The sequence below is a fragment of the Vipera ursinii genome (assembly GCF_947247035.1).
Source record: "Vipera ursinii genome assembly, chromosome: 3".
Classification (NCBI taxonomy): Eukaryota; Metazoa; Chordata; class Lepidosauria; order Squamata; family Viperidae; genus Vipera; species Vipera ursinii.
The window spans coordinates 157200985-157221580 of record NC_139516.1 but is presented as its reverse complement, the minus strand read 5'-3'; the positions used below and the strand labels follow the sequence as shown (position 1 = coordinate 157221580).

General features: G+C 36.6%; 1 protein-coding gene across 1 annotated transcript in view; it reads right to left on the bottom strand.

Annotated features, from left to right (window-relative positions):
* RTTN (rotatin) overlaps nucleotides 1-20596 on the bottom strand; it is a 97514-nt gene that overhangs the window by 67655 nt on the left and 9263 nt on the right. Inside the window, exons 6-20 of the mRNA XM_083358722.1 lie at nucleotides 20048-20162; nucleotides 18346-18496; nucleotides 16923-17088; nucleotides 15357-15538; nucleotides 13122-13237; nucleotides 11997-12167; nucleotides 9944-10156; nucleotides 8272-8384; nucleotides 6807-6933; nucleotides 5969-6094; nucleotides 5051-5167; nucleotides 3785-3921; nucleotides 2868-3039; nucleotides 1453-1552; nucleotides 328-416 (exon numbers count right to left, since the gene is read on the bottom strand). Of these exons, the coding sequence (XP_083214848.1) occupies nucleotides 328-416; nucleotides 1453-1552; nucleotides 2868-3039; nucleotides 3785-3921; nucleotides 5051-5167; nucleotides 5969-6094; nucleotides 6807-6933; nucleotides 8272-8384; nucleotides 9944-10156; nucleotides 11997-12167; nucleotides 13122-13237; nucleotides 15357-15538; nucleotides 16923-17088; nucleotides 18346-18496; nucleotides 20048-20162 (2095 nt within the window). The remainder of the gene's footprint in view (nucleotides 1-327; nucleotides 417-1452; nucleotides 1553-2867; nucleotides 3040-3784; nucleotides 3922-5050; nucleotides 5168-5968; nucleotides 6095-6806; nucleotides 6934-8271; nucleotides 8385-9943; nucleotides 10157-11996; nucleotides 12168-13121; nucleotides 13238-15356; nucleotides 15539-16922; nucleotides 17089-18345; nucleotides 18497-20047; nucleotides 20163-20596) is intronic.

The window sequence follows — 20596 nt, the reverse complement described above, 5'->3', positions numbered from 1 at the left end:
TCCTAATCAAATAGAAAGAGGAGAGAGAAGTTGAAGAACATGAGTCTGGGGTTCCTTATTAACTCTTTTCTTCCTCTGTATAAACATGCTTATTTAAATGGCATGTTTCTGTATGAGGATTTTTTTAGCTTTTTTAAGAAGCTGAGAAGTGATACTAAAGTCTAAGAATTAGACACTGTAGTAGTCCACATGTTTAGTCACCATTTTGAGACAATATCATATTCCAAATAGAAAATATTTAATTCCTATCTAAAATTATTTGACTGAACATACAATATTAGGAGCCCTGGAATGGTTCTTCTGAGAGAAAAGTTGAAGTAGATTTACCTTGCCATCCTGAGCAACACACTTAGTAAAGTAAGCAAGAATTCTGTCCACTGCATCCATACTTTTGATAATTGGATGCAATTTAGAATCTGGAAGAAAAAAATAGAACATTAACTTTCCATATACACACTTTTACAACAACTTATAACACTGGATTCAGAATTGCTTTATCTTTAAATGGGTACTAGGTACTAGATAAATTAGGTGCGGGTAAGTAAATGTATCTTCTTCCTGCAATCTAGATTTAAACAGTGAATCACAAGTCCTGATTTGTTGTCAACGTCAGTTCTCTGTCAATCTTCCAAATATTTCCATCTTAACTCTAGCTTTCTGATTACCACCCTACTCATCTGCCCTGCCAACAATAATGCATTGAATGTACTCTTCAGTTACAAATCTTTGGTCCATTTTGAGGCAGGAAGGGGATAGTGGGAATTACTGGTATAGGGTTTTTTGCCTTCTAGCTTTTTAGTATTTTTGCTAAATCTGACTGCCTTCTGGATATGCTGATGTACTTGAAGAGAAGTATTTTGAACCAGCTCCTGGAGAATTGAAAGAGGAACTAAAAATGTGCATGAAACCTGCCACAAAATGTTGCCGAGTGAAGTGCTTCTATTGTGTTTTCCCCAAAATAACACCCAACTGGAAAATAAGCCCTAGCATGATTTTTTTAGGAAGCTCATAATATAAGCCCCACCCCCAAAATAAGCCCCAATTAAGATCGTCAGCCAGACGCATTTAGTACCGTACTTCCCCAAACATAAGCCCTAAATAGAAAATGAGCCCTAATGTGTCTTTTGGAGCAAAAATTAATATAAGACCCGGTCTTATTTTCAAGGAAACACAGTATTCATCTTTCTAGCTAGCAAGCCCATCCGTTTCTCATATTACTCCATTTATACAGTGTCTTTGCATTTCGTTTTAAGGAAAGTGAATTAGGAAGTCATACTATTGGCATATAAGCAGCAAGAACATACACAATACATAAAAAGTGGCTAAGGAAAGGTGATTCGGATTTTATTACAAGAGAAAAATAATCACCTGAATTACCCATCATGCCATGACTTTCCCCATGTTGGAACAACTTTGTATCTTAATGGTAAATTGTATTTTGAAGAACTTTACCTTGCATGATTATCACTAATTGCTCCGCTGCTGACTTCCTCAAAGTCAAATCAATAGTGTCTGATATAAAGATACTGTACAATTTTTCAACTGTCTCAGCCTAAGGATAAAACAAATATATCCTCTTATTTATCTGTTCACATATTTTCCCATATAATGTCTTATGGGGAGAAAGCCATCTCAAGACTAATGTCACCAAGAAGGAACACAATACATAGTACTACCTTGGGCTTCGATTTTCTCTCAGAACAGATCAGAACAACTGAATACTCACAAGATCAAGCTAGAATACTGTCGTCTCTAGAGGTAAAGCCCAAATATCCATTTTTGAGGCTGATATTTCATAAACTGTTTCTCTTGTACTGCTTTATAATCTTTCCAAATTCATTTGCAAGGGCTTATAGAGAATTCGGGAGTTGCTAGGATTTCTTGTGTGACCGTGTAATCTCTAATAGACTATGAGATAATAGGGTTAGGACGCTGAGCTTGTCGATCAGAAGGTCGGCAGTTTGGCGGGTTGAATCCCGAGTGCTGCGTAACAGAGTGAGCGCCTGTTACTCATCCCAGCTTCTGCCAACCTAGCAGTTCAAAAGGACGTAAAAATGCAAGTAGAAAAATAGGGACCACTACGGTGGGAAGGTAACAGCGTTCCGTGCGCCTTTGGTGTCTAGTCATGCCAGCCACATGACCACAGAGACGTCCTTGGACAAGCGCTGGCTCTTTGGCTTTGAAACGGAGATGAGCACCGGCCCCTAGAGTTGGAAACGACTAGCATGCATGTGCGGGGGAACCTTTACCTTTACCTTTAATTGTTTTATACAGGTATTCCTCGATTTACGGCCACCATTGAGCCCACATTTTCTGTTGCTAAGTGAGACATTTGTTAATTGAGTTTTGTCCCATTTTAAGCCCTTTCTTGCCACAGTTATTAAGTGAAACATTGTAGTTGTTAAATTAATGGCACAGTTGTTAAGAGAATTTGGTTTCGCCATTGACTTTGCTTCTCAGGTTGCAAAAGGTGATCACATGACTCTGGGGGACTGCAACCATCATAAATAGGAATTGATTGCCAAGCTTCTGAATTTTGGTCATATGACCATGGGGACGCTGGAACAGTAGTGTGAAAAATGATAATAAATCCCTTTTTTTCAGTGCCATTTATATTTCAACAGTATCATCTGCACAACATTTCTTAAAGTTGACTCAGCTTCCCATCCTTCCGAGGTCAGTAAAATGAGGACCCAGATTGCTGGGGGCAATATGCTGACTCTGTAAACTGCTTAGAGAGGGTTGTAAAGCACTATGAAGCGGTATATAAGTATAAATATAAGCATAAGTATATAGGCCTAAGTGCTATTATTGCTATTTCATTGCTTAGGAGATCTCTCCCCTTGTGCAAAGTTTTCTACGCTCACCTTAAAAACAGATTGTCTTGTGTCATCCAACTTAAGTTCAATAGGGTTTTCCACAATAAGGATGTTAGAAATACTTGAGAGAATGCTGCCGTGCAACAGGGGACGTTTCAGATGGGACTCTTCTTCTTCCATAAGGTGAAACATTAACTGTTTGAGTGCCACAGAACGAACTCTGGGGAAGCAAAGTATTTCCTTAGAAGTTTTCCAAACTTTTACTGAAGAAATATGTGTACATGTCTTATGACCACAGCCAAATTTTTCCTGTTAAAAGCCAGGTTGGCTGAATTAAATTGTTTCAAATGGATGCATGACATCAGACAGCACTGGCTGCCAGTTAATAATTTAGGCTTTCAAAAAAGTACACAAAATCAAATAGTCCAGTATCAACTCAGTGTTGATATAAAAATGCAGATGATGAGATTTCAATGCCAATGTTTTACAGGTTGATTTACTTGTCACCTCAAACAGTATCATAATTTCTGTACTCTACTTTCCCAGTAGTAAAACAATCTTGTCACTACTTTTTCAGCCCAGTCAGTCATAATCAATTTCTACACTCCTCTGCTTTTTCAAATTAGTGTCTCTCAGACATTTTACAACCTTCTAAGGATTGGCATAGTTTCCAGGATGTGCTACTTCATTCTAAAGGATGTGCTACTTCATTCTAAAATGATTTATCTAAGTGGAGGGTTGTGACTTGGGCTGCATGCCATTTTCTATCTTTTTACAAACTGGCTAAAAGGACATGCAGTTGTTATATCACCTACAAACACATTTTTAAAGGAAATGCTATGCCCTCGTTTGCCTTTTCCATTGCAAACAATTAGCTTACTGCATCTTTAAAACTATATTCCATGGAGGCTAGGGTACAGATAATAACCCTTCTCAGACTGAAATGTTATTGCTGATTTACTCACAGTGGTTTTTTTGAGAAGAGAAGACGAAGAGAAGCTCTTAGCCTAGTAGTTCTTGGGAGAATCCCTTCATTTTCAGTAGTTGTTTCACTCAGCGTGAGAATACAGTTACCTAGAGGTTCTTCTGTGTTTGCATAACCCTAAGTAAATACTTACAAGTTAACACAGGCAGGTAATTAGCATAGGTAAATATCATGCTCCAAAAGAGACATTATTGCTTTATTACCAAGAAAACTCTCTCAGTAATTGGCAATGGGGAAGCTAATAGACCAATTGATGGGCAATTGCCATTTGTTTTTCAAACATTGTTTGTTGGAAAAGTTCCAATTTCAGGAACAAACTTCTGACAAAGCATGGTTCAATTTTCTCAGCAATTTTGCCTTGCTGGGTTGTGTTGACATTGCCACTGCCCACCAGAAATACAGCAAAACGTTTCCAGCACTACATATAGACGGAGTCCCTTATGTATTGCCCAGGTTCATTAACGTTCCTTTTGTGCGCTTACTAGACTTCCGGTTCTATGCAACCTCTGACACTTTCTTTAAAAAATAAATAAATCAGGATTTTAAAATATTTTAATTGGAATAGTTATGTGCCTCCTACATCATGCTCCAGGAAGAAAAATGGGGGTCTGCTTTCAGTACTTTCTTTGAAACAAACAAACAAACAAACAAATATTCTTAACATTCTAAAAGTGTGGGGTCCCTGGTGCTCCCTGAGCTGGGTTGTTTTCTTGCAGAAGTTTCATTACCTCACAGTTCAGCCCTGACCTACAAATATTCTCTCTTCTATTCAAAAAAGACGAAGAATTTTGCTTTATGTATTGGTAGAAGAATATTGGCATGTGACGCACGCAAAATACACCTTTCACAAGATGAGTTTGGAATTGTATTTGAAAACGTTTTAGGCAATATTTATAAGAAGCTTCCTGATTGAGTAATTATATTAAATTGATCCATATATCCCACAAGTGTTCCCCAAGTAACCTTCAAGTTATGATCAATAAAAATTCAGGATGGTTCTGAACAGTAGATATCCCTCCCGAAAACATCAATTCCAAGATGATACGTCTTATTTAAAAAGTCCAATGCCACTTACCCATTCAGTTTTAGTTACAAGCATTCAAGCAACAACTCTAGTGGCAACACCTTTATTTCTGGTTGCCTTGCTTAGATATTTTCCCCTATTGTGTAGTGTCAGTACTGCTTTTTTCAGCCAAGCAATTAAGCTTATCTGAAGATAAACTACTTTTCCAGAAGATGAGATTACCTGAAGAATTGGAATAACAGGATAGAGTGTTTCAATAAACTTGTTCCAAGTCTCTGCTGCCATCACCAATCGGCCTTGAAGAAGATACATCAGTAGAAATGTGGCAGCTGAGCACACCTGTTTTAATGAGAGAAGATACAAGAGCGCAATAAAGAGTGTTCAAACCAATTTGCTGGTGTCAGAAATGGAAATTAGGCTTTGCCTTGGAACATCGCACCAAATAGCTTTTGTGTTTTTCTTTTTCCTTTAAAAAAAAACCAAGAACAGTGATAAAATACTGTCAAGAATCTACTACCGCCTGTTAGCACTGAACAGTCTTCAAGCAGAGTGTGATTCAGATCAAGAAATGCCCTCAATAAAGCACGGAAGAGGACTTTTAAAAATAGTGCCCTAGTCCAGAGGTCCCCAACCTTTTGGGCACCAGGGACCGGTTCTGTGGAGAGAGGGTTTTTTTTACGGACCGGAGGGGGTGTAGTTTTGTGTGCTGCCTGCATCCTGCGGATGGGGCTTTGCTTGTTTGCATGGACCGGTTTCTGACATGCCACAGACCAGTGCCGGTTCATGGACCAGGGGTTGGGGACCCTGCCCTAGTCTAAGCATTTAGAAAATCTTCACAACTTAAGGTTGGTTTGATTATTACCCATGAGAGACAGAGAGAGAGAGAGAGAGAGAGAGAGAGAAATAATCAGTAAACAAATGAGAAATAATTATATGAAAAACAAAAGCAAGCCTGAGTGCTACCAAATATATTATAATATAAAATATTATAAATATAATGCAGATAGTCAGTTGCAAGATAACAATTAATTAACAAGCTAAACATGGTAGAGTTTCTAAAGGTACAAAGCTTTTGATCTACTAATTTCTTTTAATTTACAGATTAATTCAAGGAATGGTAACATATTCAGAAAAATGTACCTCATGCTGGGAATCCTGAAGCCCAAAAGTGCATATTTCATAAAGAACTTTGGGATGAAGCAGAAAATGTATCCCACAACTGATTGAAGGAACAGACTTTACAGTATTATGAATGCCTAAACATTTCTAAAACAAAGATAAAAGATGTTTAAATATTATCCTGACAACACATGAAAATACCAAAGTCTACTGAATTAGACAGAGCAACCCACTTCCAGAGTTGAATACACACACACACACATACACACACATACATGCAACCACATCCATATCCATAAAACTGCAAGCTTTTCAAGCTCAGAACTGAGAGCTACACTGCTGTTTTCCTATTGCTAATACATCCTGTCATCTAAGCTCAAAACTGTTAGTTTCTCACAGCAAGAAACCAGTGATCCGCGAGAGGAGTAATTTGGAATAAAGAAAACCTTTCTACTTGATCCCTCCTGCCAACCTTTAGGGTTGCTGAGAGAGAAGGAGAAGAAAACAGCAAGAACATGAGGGAATGCTCTCACCTGACAATAGGTGAAGACAAAAAAGTACTGTCCACTCTGCAGTTATTTCCATAGGGCAATGATATCATTAAATCATAATATATTATAATAAGAAAGAAAACCAAGCAGATATCCTTTCCTCTTTGAAATTCAGCAAATTAAAAAAGAACTCAGAATTAATTCACATCAGGCAATCTCAACTTTATTTAGCGAAAGATTCAGTTTTTCAGCCTGACTAAATCCCTGTGAGATTATTAAATGGAAAAAGGGGGAATTTGGATGCAAAAAACAGATGGAGGGAAGAAGAAGAAATTCTGAAGAAACCACAGGCCTTGTAAAATGCTAACCTTAACCACTTCAAGGCAGCAGCGATAGGCTTCTGTTCTAATATTTGGCACAGGATGCGACAACAGATGGAGAAGCACCTTCTGACTTTCAGTTTGCAGTAGTGGGTCAGCTCCAGCAGATTTCCAGCTACAACCAGAAAAACAGAGTATAACAGAAATGGCTTCAAGGCCTAGATAGCAAATTCTCCCCACTCAAGACGTACAGAAGTCTTGGATTATTACCCAGTTATTTATTCATTGTTTTTCCTGGCTAGATTCCCTAAGAAGATGAAATTTGGCAAGCTAAAAGAGCTGGGTTAATTTAACCAGTTAAACTGACCTTGTAGTTTTTTTTCTGAAGAAAAATAGATGATAGATAGACAGATAGACAGAGATAGATAGATAGATAGATAGATAGATAGATAGATAGATAGATAGATAGATAGACAGACAGACAGACAGACAAAACTTTTTTGTCATTTTTTACTGTGGGCACAATGGCACACATTAAAAATGAAATTTAGCTGCTTAAACTAAACATAATATATATACAGTAACGACCCAGATTGTTGGGGGCAATTAAACTGACTTTGTAATAATGCCGCTTGGGGGTGTGTGTGAAAGCCCTAACAAGCAGGCATATACATAGAATGAAGGCTATTGCTAAGCTTGTAAGCCGCCCTGAGTCTTCGGAGAAGGGCGGGATATAAATGGAATTAAAATAAAAATAAATAAAATATGTATAGACCTATACCTTTTACATATAAGTAACATATAAGTATTAATCATTGTCCATCTTGAATACATAAGGGAAGGAGGAAGCCTTAGAGTTCACAAGGTTAATACAGTATGGAAATGAAGGAAGTTTTACTTTTAACACTTTTTGCTCTTTCTGATACATTTGTGGATATCACCATTGTCAAGGTAGTAAAGTTTGAGAAAGTTTTGTGATCACTGTTTGCCTTAAAATTTATTTGTAAATCATAAGATGTAGATAACACACACACAAATCTATATTTTGATTAGACAGATGTGTGTGTTGGACTGTCTAAAAATTAATCAATACATAGCTGTTACCAGATAAATGGCACCAAATTGTGCAAATTTCCCATCCCCTTATCAGAATAATGATGTCATAATTTTTTCTAATATCCTCTATAAACATAGATTTTGTATGGGAAGTGTGTGCGTGTGTGTGTGTATCATTTATACATTTTATAGTAATTTAAATTTTTTCACTTATTTTTAAGCACTCATTATGTATTCTTTTTCTAATAACGTATGTATTTTTGCATTTTGTTCCTTTGGGTTTTTTTAAAAAATTTTCATTATTATTTTAAAAGCAACAAAATATAAATAATTTATCCAATATGTTTATTGATAGTTGAATGAACAATTTATATGGATTATGTATTTATTGGCTGAAAACATCATCACAGAATCCCATCATAAGATTTAAATATTGAATGCAAATTGCCCGACTTACATATCTGAGCAAATGTTGAGGAATTCCTTAAGTAGATCAAAATACTGGTGACATGGAAGACTTTTTATGGCTTGTTCTGCCAGTTCAACTAAATCAAGAAGATTTTTTTCTCCCTTTTAAAAAATTAAAATGTATTATTTAATTTTAAGGGACAGATGAATTAATGATCTATGAACTAACTTACAGTCTATGATCAACAAAAATAATTTACTAATAATGTTGAATGTAACAAGTGAGCAGGAGTTCTCAACATTTCTATAAACAAGAAGACGAACCAGTTTACCAGTAGGATTACCAACAATCATATCAAATTATTAAATACTGAAAAAAAACTGACTAAAGTTAATAGGGATGGAACACAGCGATAAGGTTTTTTCCCCCATGTACAAATGGATCTGCCACCACCATTTCATTAAACTGAGAGGACTGGAGGAATAATGAAGGATTTGATCAAATGGATTCAAGAAGATCTATGCCAGCAATATCAACAAATTTTTTTCACTTTGCTCATCAATAGCAAAATGGGGTTGCTTTTTTGCTTTTTGTGTAGCATAGATGGCAAACTTTGGTTTGGGCACCAAACAATTGCCACAATTTATAATTCATCAGAAATTAATATACTTATTAATGTTAATGTCATAATATTACATTTTTGGTCAAACATTTATGAGTATCTTTTGATCATAAAGGGACTAAGCTTGCATGATACTTTTAGCATAGATCAAATTTAAAGAACAGGGTCACATTTGTATCAAAAGAAATATCCTACACATGAGTCAAAGCTCTCTCTTTCTTTTCTTCCCCACAAAAATCTATACATACATAAATCTCATATACAGAACATGACAAGATGGGGGGAAAAACCAAACATGTTCTTCATATAAGATGATGAATGAAATCTCTAACAGAATATATAATTCTGTTATCTTTTCAAGAAATGAGAATACATCTAAACAGCTTCGAAATCCCAAGAGGTTTAATTCAGTTGTTGGTTCCTTACCAACATTTGGCAATCAAAAGGTCCAAAGACCCTTCCTAACAAGACAAAGGCACAAGCCAAGTTTTATTCTTCTTAGTCCTAGCTGACCTGAGAGACAATCCAAGTACCCAATCTGGACTGAACACCGGGACCAAGCTTTCGGACTCGTGCTGGGGCCCGCTCTCAGGGAACTTCTCTCTCAACAGAATGTGAGAGCACAAGTCCAAAAACTCAGAAGACTAAACCTCTAGTCCCGTTGACCAACTCAGATTGGATCCTGCAATGTTATTCTGGGACATTTGTCTTCATTCGTGACAATCCAAGAATCCCAGTTCACGCATACCATGATACTTCTGATAACAGATGTCTGATAACTATCATGTTCTATCATGACAACATATCATGATAATCCTTCTTACTCTGTTATTCTGTTATAACAAACCATAGAAGGATGTCTTTCAGAACCCATCAGTAAAAGCTAGGTGGGAATGGGCAAAACAATATAACCAAATGTGTGTTCAGTCACAATGAGCCAAGACTGAAAATGTAAATATTTGAAGGATTCAAATGATTCCTTGGGAATTGTATGGATTATCAGGAGTACAGTACTCTCGCAACACCTAAGTAGGTCTAGGAATGCATTTACACCATTTTTTAACCACTGAATTTCACTTAAGCCAATTTAAGTCTTACCTCCTTGCGGACATCCAGCATAAAATTACAAGCACACTCAATTGAATAGGCAGCTTCTGCAGCTTGTTGATAAATACTGTAGTTTTCTGAATTCATTTGTTCCAAATAAGATGTGACTGATTCATGTATATTTGGATATTCCAAAGAAAATGACATGTCCACGGAAAGGACAAACAAAGCTGTCACTAAAGTCTCTGGTAAAACACTAGTGGCCTTGTGGAAGAAAAAGAAAAAAGGTCTAGAAATAAGTCTATTGAAAAGTCAACCTATTTTATAATTTTCAGCCTTAACTTTTGATTATTGAATATTTGACCAACATAATTTCTTCAAACAAAATTATATTTAATTTGTAGAGATAGTACATCAATTTACATCAAAGTGATGGTAAATCTCTTGGGAATTTTTAAATACTATTCAAATAGTTAATTTGGGATAAAAGAATTAAAAATGCATTGCATAGCGCTTTAGAATTCATAATCTCCAGCATAAATATAGCAACCCAGGTTTTTGTAAAATGTTTGCAAAAAAAACTATGCTTAAATCAAAAAGGTAATTGTTCAATTTCCTGCGATAGACATATGTCAAGACTTTTAATCTCTTATCATTTTCTTCTAGATTATTTAAAAGAGCTAAAATCCTAGATAGACTCTTAGGAACTGAGTTGCATCTTCTCCTATCCCCAAAAGAGATTTCAATAATCCCAAAAGATAAATATTTATAGTATAATTATAATTTGCTTATATCTGCCCCCATCAGGTAAAATATATTTCAGCCTCCTTTTATTAACTATTTTAGTTGCTTCATAAATTATATTGCATTATCACATGGAATGAATCTATCTTCACAAATACATATTATTTTAAGTGGTTCTGTAAAGGAAAAAGGTCAGCCAGAATTATAAACATGCAAATGATATTGGTGTCAGCTGAAGATCACAAGGCAGCAAAGCAATTTTAAAGAAGGAATACAGAGGAGCAAAATTATACAATGCCCAGCAATGTTCTCTAGACTTTCAACAATTGGCTTCAGAATCTACATTGTTGAGGACATTGTTGAGTAAGTAGCTTCATGACCTTTTGTGCTACAGGTGTTAGATGTATCACTGCGGTTCTTAAGAGAATCATGGTTGTTAAATGAATCTAGCCCCATTGACTTTGCTTGTTGGAAACCAGCCGGGAAGACCGCAAACGGCAATCGTATGATGCTGGAACACTACAACCGTCATAAATACATGCCGGTTTCCAGGCACCCATGAGACCTCAAGGATGCTGTGACTATCATAAGTGCAAGGACCCATTGAAAGTCCCAACCCTTTTTAAAGTTCCATTATAACTTTGGATAGTTGCTAAATGAATGGTTTGCAAATCAAGAACTATCTGTACCAATCTCTAATTGAAATCAGAGATAAGAATGAGCTCCACACCTGCTCAGACACAACAGCAGAATTGACGATTATCAGAAAATCTCTAGATTAACGGGACTGTCATTTAAGATGTAAGGTTCTTATCCAGCCACTAAGGGGCAGACAATACACTTGTCATTTTTATACTTGGCCCTTTAAAATGCTGTTTTGCAATAGGTTCCACAGTGTATTGCAAAACATCACAGTGCCAGGTCTTTAACTCTAACCAGAAATCTATTCTGCATGAACAGCAACATCAAGTGGCTTGTCTTTCACAACTGCAATTGAAAACCTCACTATAAGGAGTATGAAATTTGAACACCAAGTCAAAGCAACAGCTTAGCATGACGGAAGCAAAACAATGAAAACTAGATACTGATGAGTATGTTTCAAAACCAGACAGAACATCAACTATTTCTAGTAAGGTATTAGATGCTACAGGTTGTTTGATACTGTAGAGTGTCAGGGAGATGACTTTGAGGGAAACAGGGAAAAACCTTTACATAACAAAGAGGGCTCTTGTTTTTAAGAGTTCTGCACTGTATTTCCCTTTATCTGTGTCTAATTGAAATATTACCATTTAAATGCATACTATCTTAAGCATTTTTCCCAAAGTAACTTTGAAAATGCAAAGAAATTGGCACATCTCACCTTCTCTACAGGTAGCAATACTTGCAGGAGTCGAACTGTGAAAAGCGAAACACTAACAAATGCCATCCTGTGGTGCACTACTGCAAGCTCAGGCTTTTCTGAGCTGGTGTTACTTTTGTGATAGTTAATGACTTCACCTAATGAATCTAGGATTCCAATTAGTTTTTCTTTCTGTAGATGAAAAAAAAAAGTTGCAAATCAATAGTCCCAACAGAAGCCAGGAATACAGTCACTTGCTAGTGCAGGAACCGTTTGAAGATAAAGACTCCCTGGAGAATTTATTCACTGTTTAATTTATTTAGTTATTTAACTTATATCTCATAATCCCGTCAATGAATAGCATTTATGTCGGCTAACTAAAATAAAAGCCACAAACATGTATTTCTGCTATCTCCATTTTGACTTCATGCCAAAATAAGGTACCTAATAGATTCTTGAACAATTTTTTTAATCATTATAAATCTACAAAGAAAGTATGTGCCAACCTATTTTTTTAAAAAATACCATGTAAGGGCAATTGCTGAGGTGAGGTGGACTTCTGCACTAATGAACAGCCAAAGCCCTGGGTTAACAGCTTATTGCATTAGTTTATGATGCTCTCCTTTAAGAATGTTCTTTGTTACTTTACATTTCAAGGACTTTTTTTAAGACAAGTAGAGGGGAAAAATCAAGTTTGTCACAACATCATTTGCAAATTCTTAACTCTTAAGAAGAGAAAGAAGCAGACTGCTCTAGTGAAAAAAATAAAGCAAAGGCAGTCTGAAAAATGTGAATAGGACTTTAAGGAGAAGACCAGACAGTGGAAAGAGAAAGATCATTCTTGAGTCCCCCACATGACTTTTAATGGAATTTTACTTATACTCATAATGACTGCATTTTAAAAAATGAATACAGAATGTATCATTCAGTTATTATTGCTCCTAAACCAATCATAATGGTAGGCTTAAAACAGAGATAAAGTAGATGTAATATAACCATCTTAAAGATAAAAAGATGACACATTTAAGATAAGCTGACAATCACTACACAGAATTGGTCCTTGATTATGGCGGTGCATAAATATAACTACAAACAAATAAATAAGCATTTTTTTCTGGTTAAAATAGAAGAATTTTAAATCCTCACAAATTCTAGACCAAAAAGACTCTCGTCTTCCCAAACATCTTCAGACACAGCATCAACTATAAGTAGCAGGTCTTTGGCAACCAATTCCAACACTTGTATGGTTATTCTCCTACTACCTGAAAATTGATGAGAGAGTAAGATTAGTAAAGTTCCCTTCTTGTTGAATAATACAATATGTTAATTAGTAAGGATTTCTTAAATATTCAAGAATTGAAATAAGGAACACTGTACATTTCCCTTCCTTGCATCGTGATGCTCGGATGAAACCAGCAGTAGCTTTGAAAACTTAAGATTTTTTTTTCTTGCCAAAGAGACAGTTTAGAACAAGGGTGTCAAACTGCTGGCCCGCAGGCCAGATGCAGCATAGCAAAACCGTGCCCACCTCGTTGCCAGCAATGGCAAAAAAGTTGTGATATGTCGCAACGTCATGTGGCATTGAGAGTTTGACTCCCCTGGTTTAGAAGTTTAATATTTTCTAAATGAAACATAGGGACACGGTGGCTCAGTGGGTTAGGACGCTGAGCTTGTCGATCAGAATCCCAAGTGCCGCATAGCAGAGTGAGTGCCTGTTACTCGTCCCAGCTTCTGCCAACCTAGCAGTTCAAAAGCACGTAAAAATGCAAGTAGAAAAATAGGGACCACTCCGGTGGGAAGGTAATAGCGCTCCATGCGCCTTTGGCGTCTAGTCATGCCGGCCACATGACCACGGAGACGTCCCCGGACAAATGCTGGCTCTTCGGCTTTGAAATGGAGATGAGCACCGGCCCCTAGAGTTGGAAACGACTAGCACGCATGTGCGGGGGAACCCTTACCTTTACCTAAATGAAACATTGTTATATAATACTACTGCAAGTAGTCCTCAGTTAAAAACAGTAATTGGGATTGGAATTTCCATCACTAAGCAATGCACAAAGCACCTCTCTGGGCAAGGCCAGGATGGTGAGCCCTCAGCAGAGAGGAGGAGGTAGGTGAAGATGACAAGTCAGCAGGAGGACGGCAGCCATAAATGAGAGCTGATTCAAATTTTTATCATGTGGCCGCAGGGATGCCCCAACAGTTCTAACTGGAAGAACAAGTCACAAGTGAACTTTGAATTATTGTTGAATGAATAGATGTTTAAATGAGGACCACTTGTATATTTTAACAAAAGCTTTGAGTACAGAGTACCATGCCATTATAAGAAGTAAAAAGAGAAATAAAAAGTAGCAGAAATCAGTAAATAACAAAAGAAAACTGGTGTGTATAAAACCTTCCATTTGAACACAACTACCTCCTCAATGAGGTGGCTGGATGAAGTCACTGAAGCAATAGGCATGAGCCTAAATGGACTCCATAAGATGGCAGAAGACAGGAAGGCCTGGAGGAACGTTGTTCATGGGGTCGCGATGGGTCAGACACGACTTCGCAACTAACAACAACAACAGCTCCTCAACATTTCAAAATCAAGCTATCAAAACAGTCTGAGGCCTTTATGGTAATAATCGGACAAAGGCATTCCATAAATAGTGTCCCACATTATAAACTGCACACCGTTCTCTGTCTAATTTCCTTTTGTGAGTGCAGCCAGAAAAAAGTTTCAGAGGCAGTTCAGGAAAGGTTATTCAGAAAGAAGACGGCACTTCACATATTGAATGCTTGTTTTAGGTATCAGCAACAACTCTTCAAACTAGCCTTAGAAACAGAGTGTAATTAGAACAACTAAAAACATATTGGCATCACATCATTGCCTCAACCTTACTGCTCAGTAACTTCTAGAACTTCTGAAGTTTCTACATTTTTGAGGTAGTGCCTTCCTGCTGAAAACAGTATAAAATTCTTCTGCTACTTTCTTCAGTTCTTCTCTCTACGTGAAACTACATTCTAAACAGCTACCACTTTATCAATCAGCTAGTTACAAATACATGCTGTAAAGAGGGCATTTTTCCCTGCAACAACTCAAGAAAGTGGAGCTATTAAATCCCACATGATCTTCCCATCCATTCCCTCCAACAGTTCTGCCATCTCTCCCACCCCATTTGTCAAAATATCTTCTTTTAATCTTAAAGTAAAATGGTAAAAAGACAGTAAAACTAGACAGCTTAATGCTAAAATAAAACAGTAACCTCAAGCAGCTTTATAAACTATCTCTCAAACTGGCATAGCTATAAGGAAGAAAATGGAGGGAAGGAAGAACCATGCAGAATGTCCTAATCAACTTGAAGAAAAGACGGCATAAAATTATATTATAAACATTACCTGTTTTAAGAAGAGGCACCGCATGTTCCAAAATGGCTACACAAAACTGAGGAAGACTAAATTGTTGAAACTGTAGCTCCAAAATGTCCACATTTTCCAATTCTGGCAGGTCAACATGACCCATATCCAAAGGTGATGGATTAGATATTGCAGAAGTTACATTACCATGAGCGCTGCTTCCACTATGAAAAAACAAAACAATGATATATGTAAAAAAGGCACTACGTTTCTATAGCCAGCACTATATTATAAAAATAACCAATAATCAGGAAGAATGGGAAACTGGCCTAAAAAAATTCTTCCACTCAAAACAACAATTGATGGACCTAACGTAATTCCTCCCATGTTCCTTCCCCTGTGGATAAAACAAGTTTCTATATCTTTTGTCAACAGGAACTTTATAGGTGATTTATAATACTATCAACCCTCTTAAAAATCAGATATATCAAATAAAACTGAAAACAGACCTTAAAAAGTCAAAGAAAATGGAGAGGTTAGAACTGAGTGCCACTGAAGGCAAGTAAGAATCAAAAGCCTTCTTTCTGCCTACATAAAAATATAATAGTATTGGAGCTAATTTATCCTCTCTGGCAAGATAATTCCATATTTAGGATGCTGCCACAGGACAATCTTATTCCCTTGTTCCCACCAAGTAACCTACTTTTGGTGATGGTCTATAAAGCTTTTTAAGATAACTGCAACTTCAAAGAGCTTTACATTTCCCCAAACCAATTAGGACTTCATAGCCAAGATATGTACTCATTGAGTACATATCTATTTATCTACATCTTCTACCATAAAACCTTTATACAGCTCATTCTATATTTTGTATGTCCAAGTTGTTTATAGTTCCTATGTGATCAAGGATGCGAACTCATTGTGTGTTTGTAGATGCAATGATAAAAATTTCTGGGAAAGGGTACAATCGTATACAAGAAAATACCTTTTATGAAATATTAATAAAATAGAATTTTATTTTGTGCTATTTTCGGTTATTTTGGTAATTTTTTGGAATAGCAACACTGAAATACTTACATAAAAGGAAATAATACAATCCCCAATAATCCTAGTTTACAATCTGGGTCAGTCATTGGGACCAGAAGTTTAGTTTTCCAAGCATTCTGATGAGAGAGGAGTTCCCTGAAGATGGGCTCCAGCATGAGTCCAAAAGCTCAGAAAACTAAAACTCTGGTCCCGGTGACCGAACCAGATTGGATCCTGCAAGATTATCCTGGGACTTGTACATTTGCCTTCATTTGTGAATCCTAACTTAGTCCAATGGCAGCAGAAGGAAGTTTAAATTACTCCAGACTTACAGGTATATTGTTTTACTGTGTTGTTCAACGATTTACTGAGTTGTTCAACCAATGTAATTGATACAAATAAGAACAAGGATAGAGTTTATATATCATTTCATTTAAGCTATTATTGGTCCTTCAATAAGGAACTTTTTTGGTCCTTCAATAAACTACAAGTCAACAACTAAATAATGCAAACACAAAGAGGAGGAGGAGGAGAAATGCATTCCTTTTGTAATAAACATAATATTCCCAGCTGTCTTCTTACCTGGAAGATTCTGCATCCCAATCCTGACCATCACCCCTGGGACGTTGGCCTATTCGTCCTATTACAGAAGGTCGAGGGCTACTGCTTCCAGGAGATGGATTCTGGGAATGAGGAAATCTTCGGGCGTCTTGGCAATATGACATTGAGGAATTCTGGGAAATAGTACCTTTCATAACATACATAGATAGAAACATATGACCTCTGTCATATCAGAAATACATACTTTTACTTAAAAGGAAAAATCTATTTCTTGCTGTGCAAAGAAAAAAAATCAATGGAAACCATTATCCCTGCCTTCAGGCTACACTCAAAATACTCAGAAGATTCTGGTGTTTCAGATACTTGAAATTCTGTTGGAATAATTATTTTCCTTTTGCTATAACTAGAAAATGCAGCAAAAAATGTGTGTGGGGTGGAAATGAACAAATAGGTAAAGGTGAAAAATAATGAATGCAAAGCAGGATTGAATGCATATCTAAATGGGGATCCTTATACTAATAAAACACAATGAGGAATGGCTGGTATGATCTGTGGCATTAGCTAAGGAGTTTCAAATAAAGCCCTTGGTGCAATAGCTTTAGAATGTTCCTATGTGTGACACAGATAGTCCTCGACTTACAACAGTTCATTTAGTGACTGAAAAACATGACTTTTGACTGTTTTTCACACTTACGACGGTTGCAGCCTCCCCATGGTCTCATGATCAAAATTCAAATGCTTGGCAACTGACTCATATTTATGACAGTTGCAATGTTCCAGGGTCACATGATCCTCCTTTACAATCTTCTGACAAGCAAAGTCAAGGGGGAAGCCAGATTCACTTAACAACCCTGTTAACTAACTTAACAACTGCAGTGTTTCACTTAACAGCTGTGGCAAGAAAGGTCGCAAAATGGGGCAAAACTCACTTAGCATCTGTCTTGCTTAGCAAAAGAAATTTTGGGCTCCGTTGTGGTTGTAAGTCAAGGACTACCTGTACTGCCAACACATCTAGAACCATTTCTCACTCTGTCATTAATGAAGGAAATCCTGAAAAATTGCAAAAATAAAGTCAGATCTCGGATCCGCTGGATGTTACATGGTATGCTGAACATAAATAATATTTATAATTCCATTATTCACTGCTTGAAATGATTACTCCTCCCGAAATGTACTCTGCTATTTTCGTTTCACTATTTTAACTGTTACAACCCACCATTACATTTTCTTATTAACATTTTTAGATAGAACAGACTCCTTAGCTGCAGGAAGTAAATTGAGTTTGAATCTCGAAACTCTTCTCCACTACTCTTTTTTTTTCCACATAGTAAAAGCCATTTGAGCAATACACTTCTACATCTTACTTAAAACGGGGGAAAAAGACATCATTTAGTTAATGGTGAATAAAACAGACTTGGGTTATCCTGATGAGTTATATGCGAACCTGTATCACTTGAGACAAAACTTGGATCTCTATGGAAGTTCAGTCTGTTCCTTAACAAAACACAAAGTTGCTCTAAACATAAGACAGCCTGCAATGCCAAGTGATGTTGTCCATCTTTTGAAAGGCCTAGTGTTGTTAGACTCAGAAGACTCTAAAATAAAAAAACAAGTACATTTTGTTGACTTGAGCAAAATACTTTTAAAATATACATCTCTGCCTGGTTAATATATTCAGTATGCCCTAAATATGTATGTATGCACATGGTTCTTTCCTAAATATTTCTTGTCAAAAGTTGCAAATCAGAGACAAAGTCCATGGAATTTTTGCTGTGCAATCATTCAGAACTTTTACAGTTGTATTTTTCGACAGATTATTTCAATATAAAACATTTGCATTTTGTTCTTTGTCCATGACAGAGGACTGACTATAAAACATTTATTTCCTGAAAGTATGTTCCAGGAGAAAGATTTTTATTTTGTTCAAGAAGTGAACTCTCTTGTAAACACCCTTAGGGATTGCAACTTTCCATGCAAGTATAAACATCTATCCCTGGAGTTTTATATAAATACACTAAATTATAGGCTTTACATTAAATGGAGTCATATACATATAATCAAAGCAATTCATATTTTAGATGAATCTCAGGCATGTATCAGGCAAACATTACCTTTGCTTCCCATATTACTTATATGATCAAATGTCAGATCTGTCAGGCATAAGAAGACAGACATAATAAGCTACTACTTCCCATTTCCAATTCAAAGCCTTAAGATGGCTCAGAGATGTCTGGAAAGCATTCAAGGATGCTGTTAAGAATTTTTTTGGCAGCTATAGAGTGAGTACCAAAGTGCATTCAGCTAGTTGACAAACTTCTTACAGCGTACAAGACCTTGACATGTAACATGTTACTGAAGAGTCATTTTCTGTATTCACACTTGGACTTCTTTCCTGAAAATCTAGGTGCAGTCAGGGGTGAATATGGTGAAAGCTTTCACCAAGACATTGCCACAATGGAAAAATGGGCAACGGGAATCCATCAATGCTAGCTGACTCCTGTTGAACACTGCAGCGAGATCCATCAGATACTGATACTGAAAATCAGTAGCAAAACACTTCTAGCTTTGAACCCATGCAGCAGGTCAGAAACATTACACATAGTCATTAAGAGTTAATTTCATATTTCTCAAGATTCCTCAAGATTTCTGAAACTATCTTTGTGTTCAGTTTGAAAGGGCCTATCATAATAACCAATTTTTTCAGGAAGCAAAACTTTTGGGGGGGGGAAAAACCTGATTCCAGTGAAACAAAAGTCATGCAGGCCAATATTACTCAGCCAGATGTTTAGACTGAATTTAGCATTGTTATCCACCTATCAAGTCCTTCCCAAGGACCTGGGATAGGAAGATGATGTTTGATGGTGTTAAAAGATATTGTCACAGGATACAAGCTGTTCTAAGTAACACTGCCTTTTGCAATGAACTGATCCCTCTCACAAGAAATAACATCAAGAAAATCTAAGATCTACCTCTGAAGTTAGTAGGAGGAAAATGTCCACTTTTGAATATATTGCCTTCAGTATAGAAAAATGTCTTGTTGTCATACTGTGCTTCAAAGCAGATATCCTGACAACTTCAAGGTTTCCAAATATTAGTTTACCCAAAGGAACCAATGAAACATTTTAATTAAATGAAAGCATTCTAACCTGAACAATCTTTGGCCTCTGTAAAAAGATCTCAGCAGGGAAGTCTTGCATGATAACATCTCGCAGAAGCTCACAAGTATTCCAAATTAACTTGGAATTTTTGCTTCTCAGTGAACTGAAAAACACATGTAAACAATGACGCTAGGCATTTGCCTTGCAAATTTATCTAAATCTTTCTCATTTAGTTTTAGATTGGATAATAAAGCAACAACAAATAGTTTAGCTCAGCATAGTTTAAATGTTGAGACATACAACATAGACTGAGAATAGAGTTCTGTATCAGTATTCTATGGACCATCCAGCAATCATCACTTTATCACATGGTATCTCTGCCTTTTGCTACTCACAAGTTTTTCTAGAAATGAGTCTGAGATGTTATGCAAGGAGGAAAAAACCCCTGCATTGATTTGCAGAGTTTTATTCTGTTGTTGGTTTTAGTGCAGTGCTAATCCAATACAAAGTTATCAAATTTCTAGGCACTGGGAGCCTTCAAATACTGCCTCCTAGCAAGCTTTCTTACAGCCTTTAGTGTAACCTAACACTGCTTTG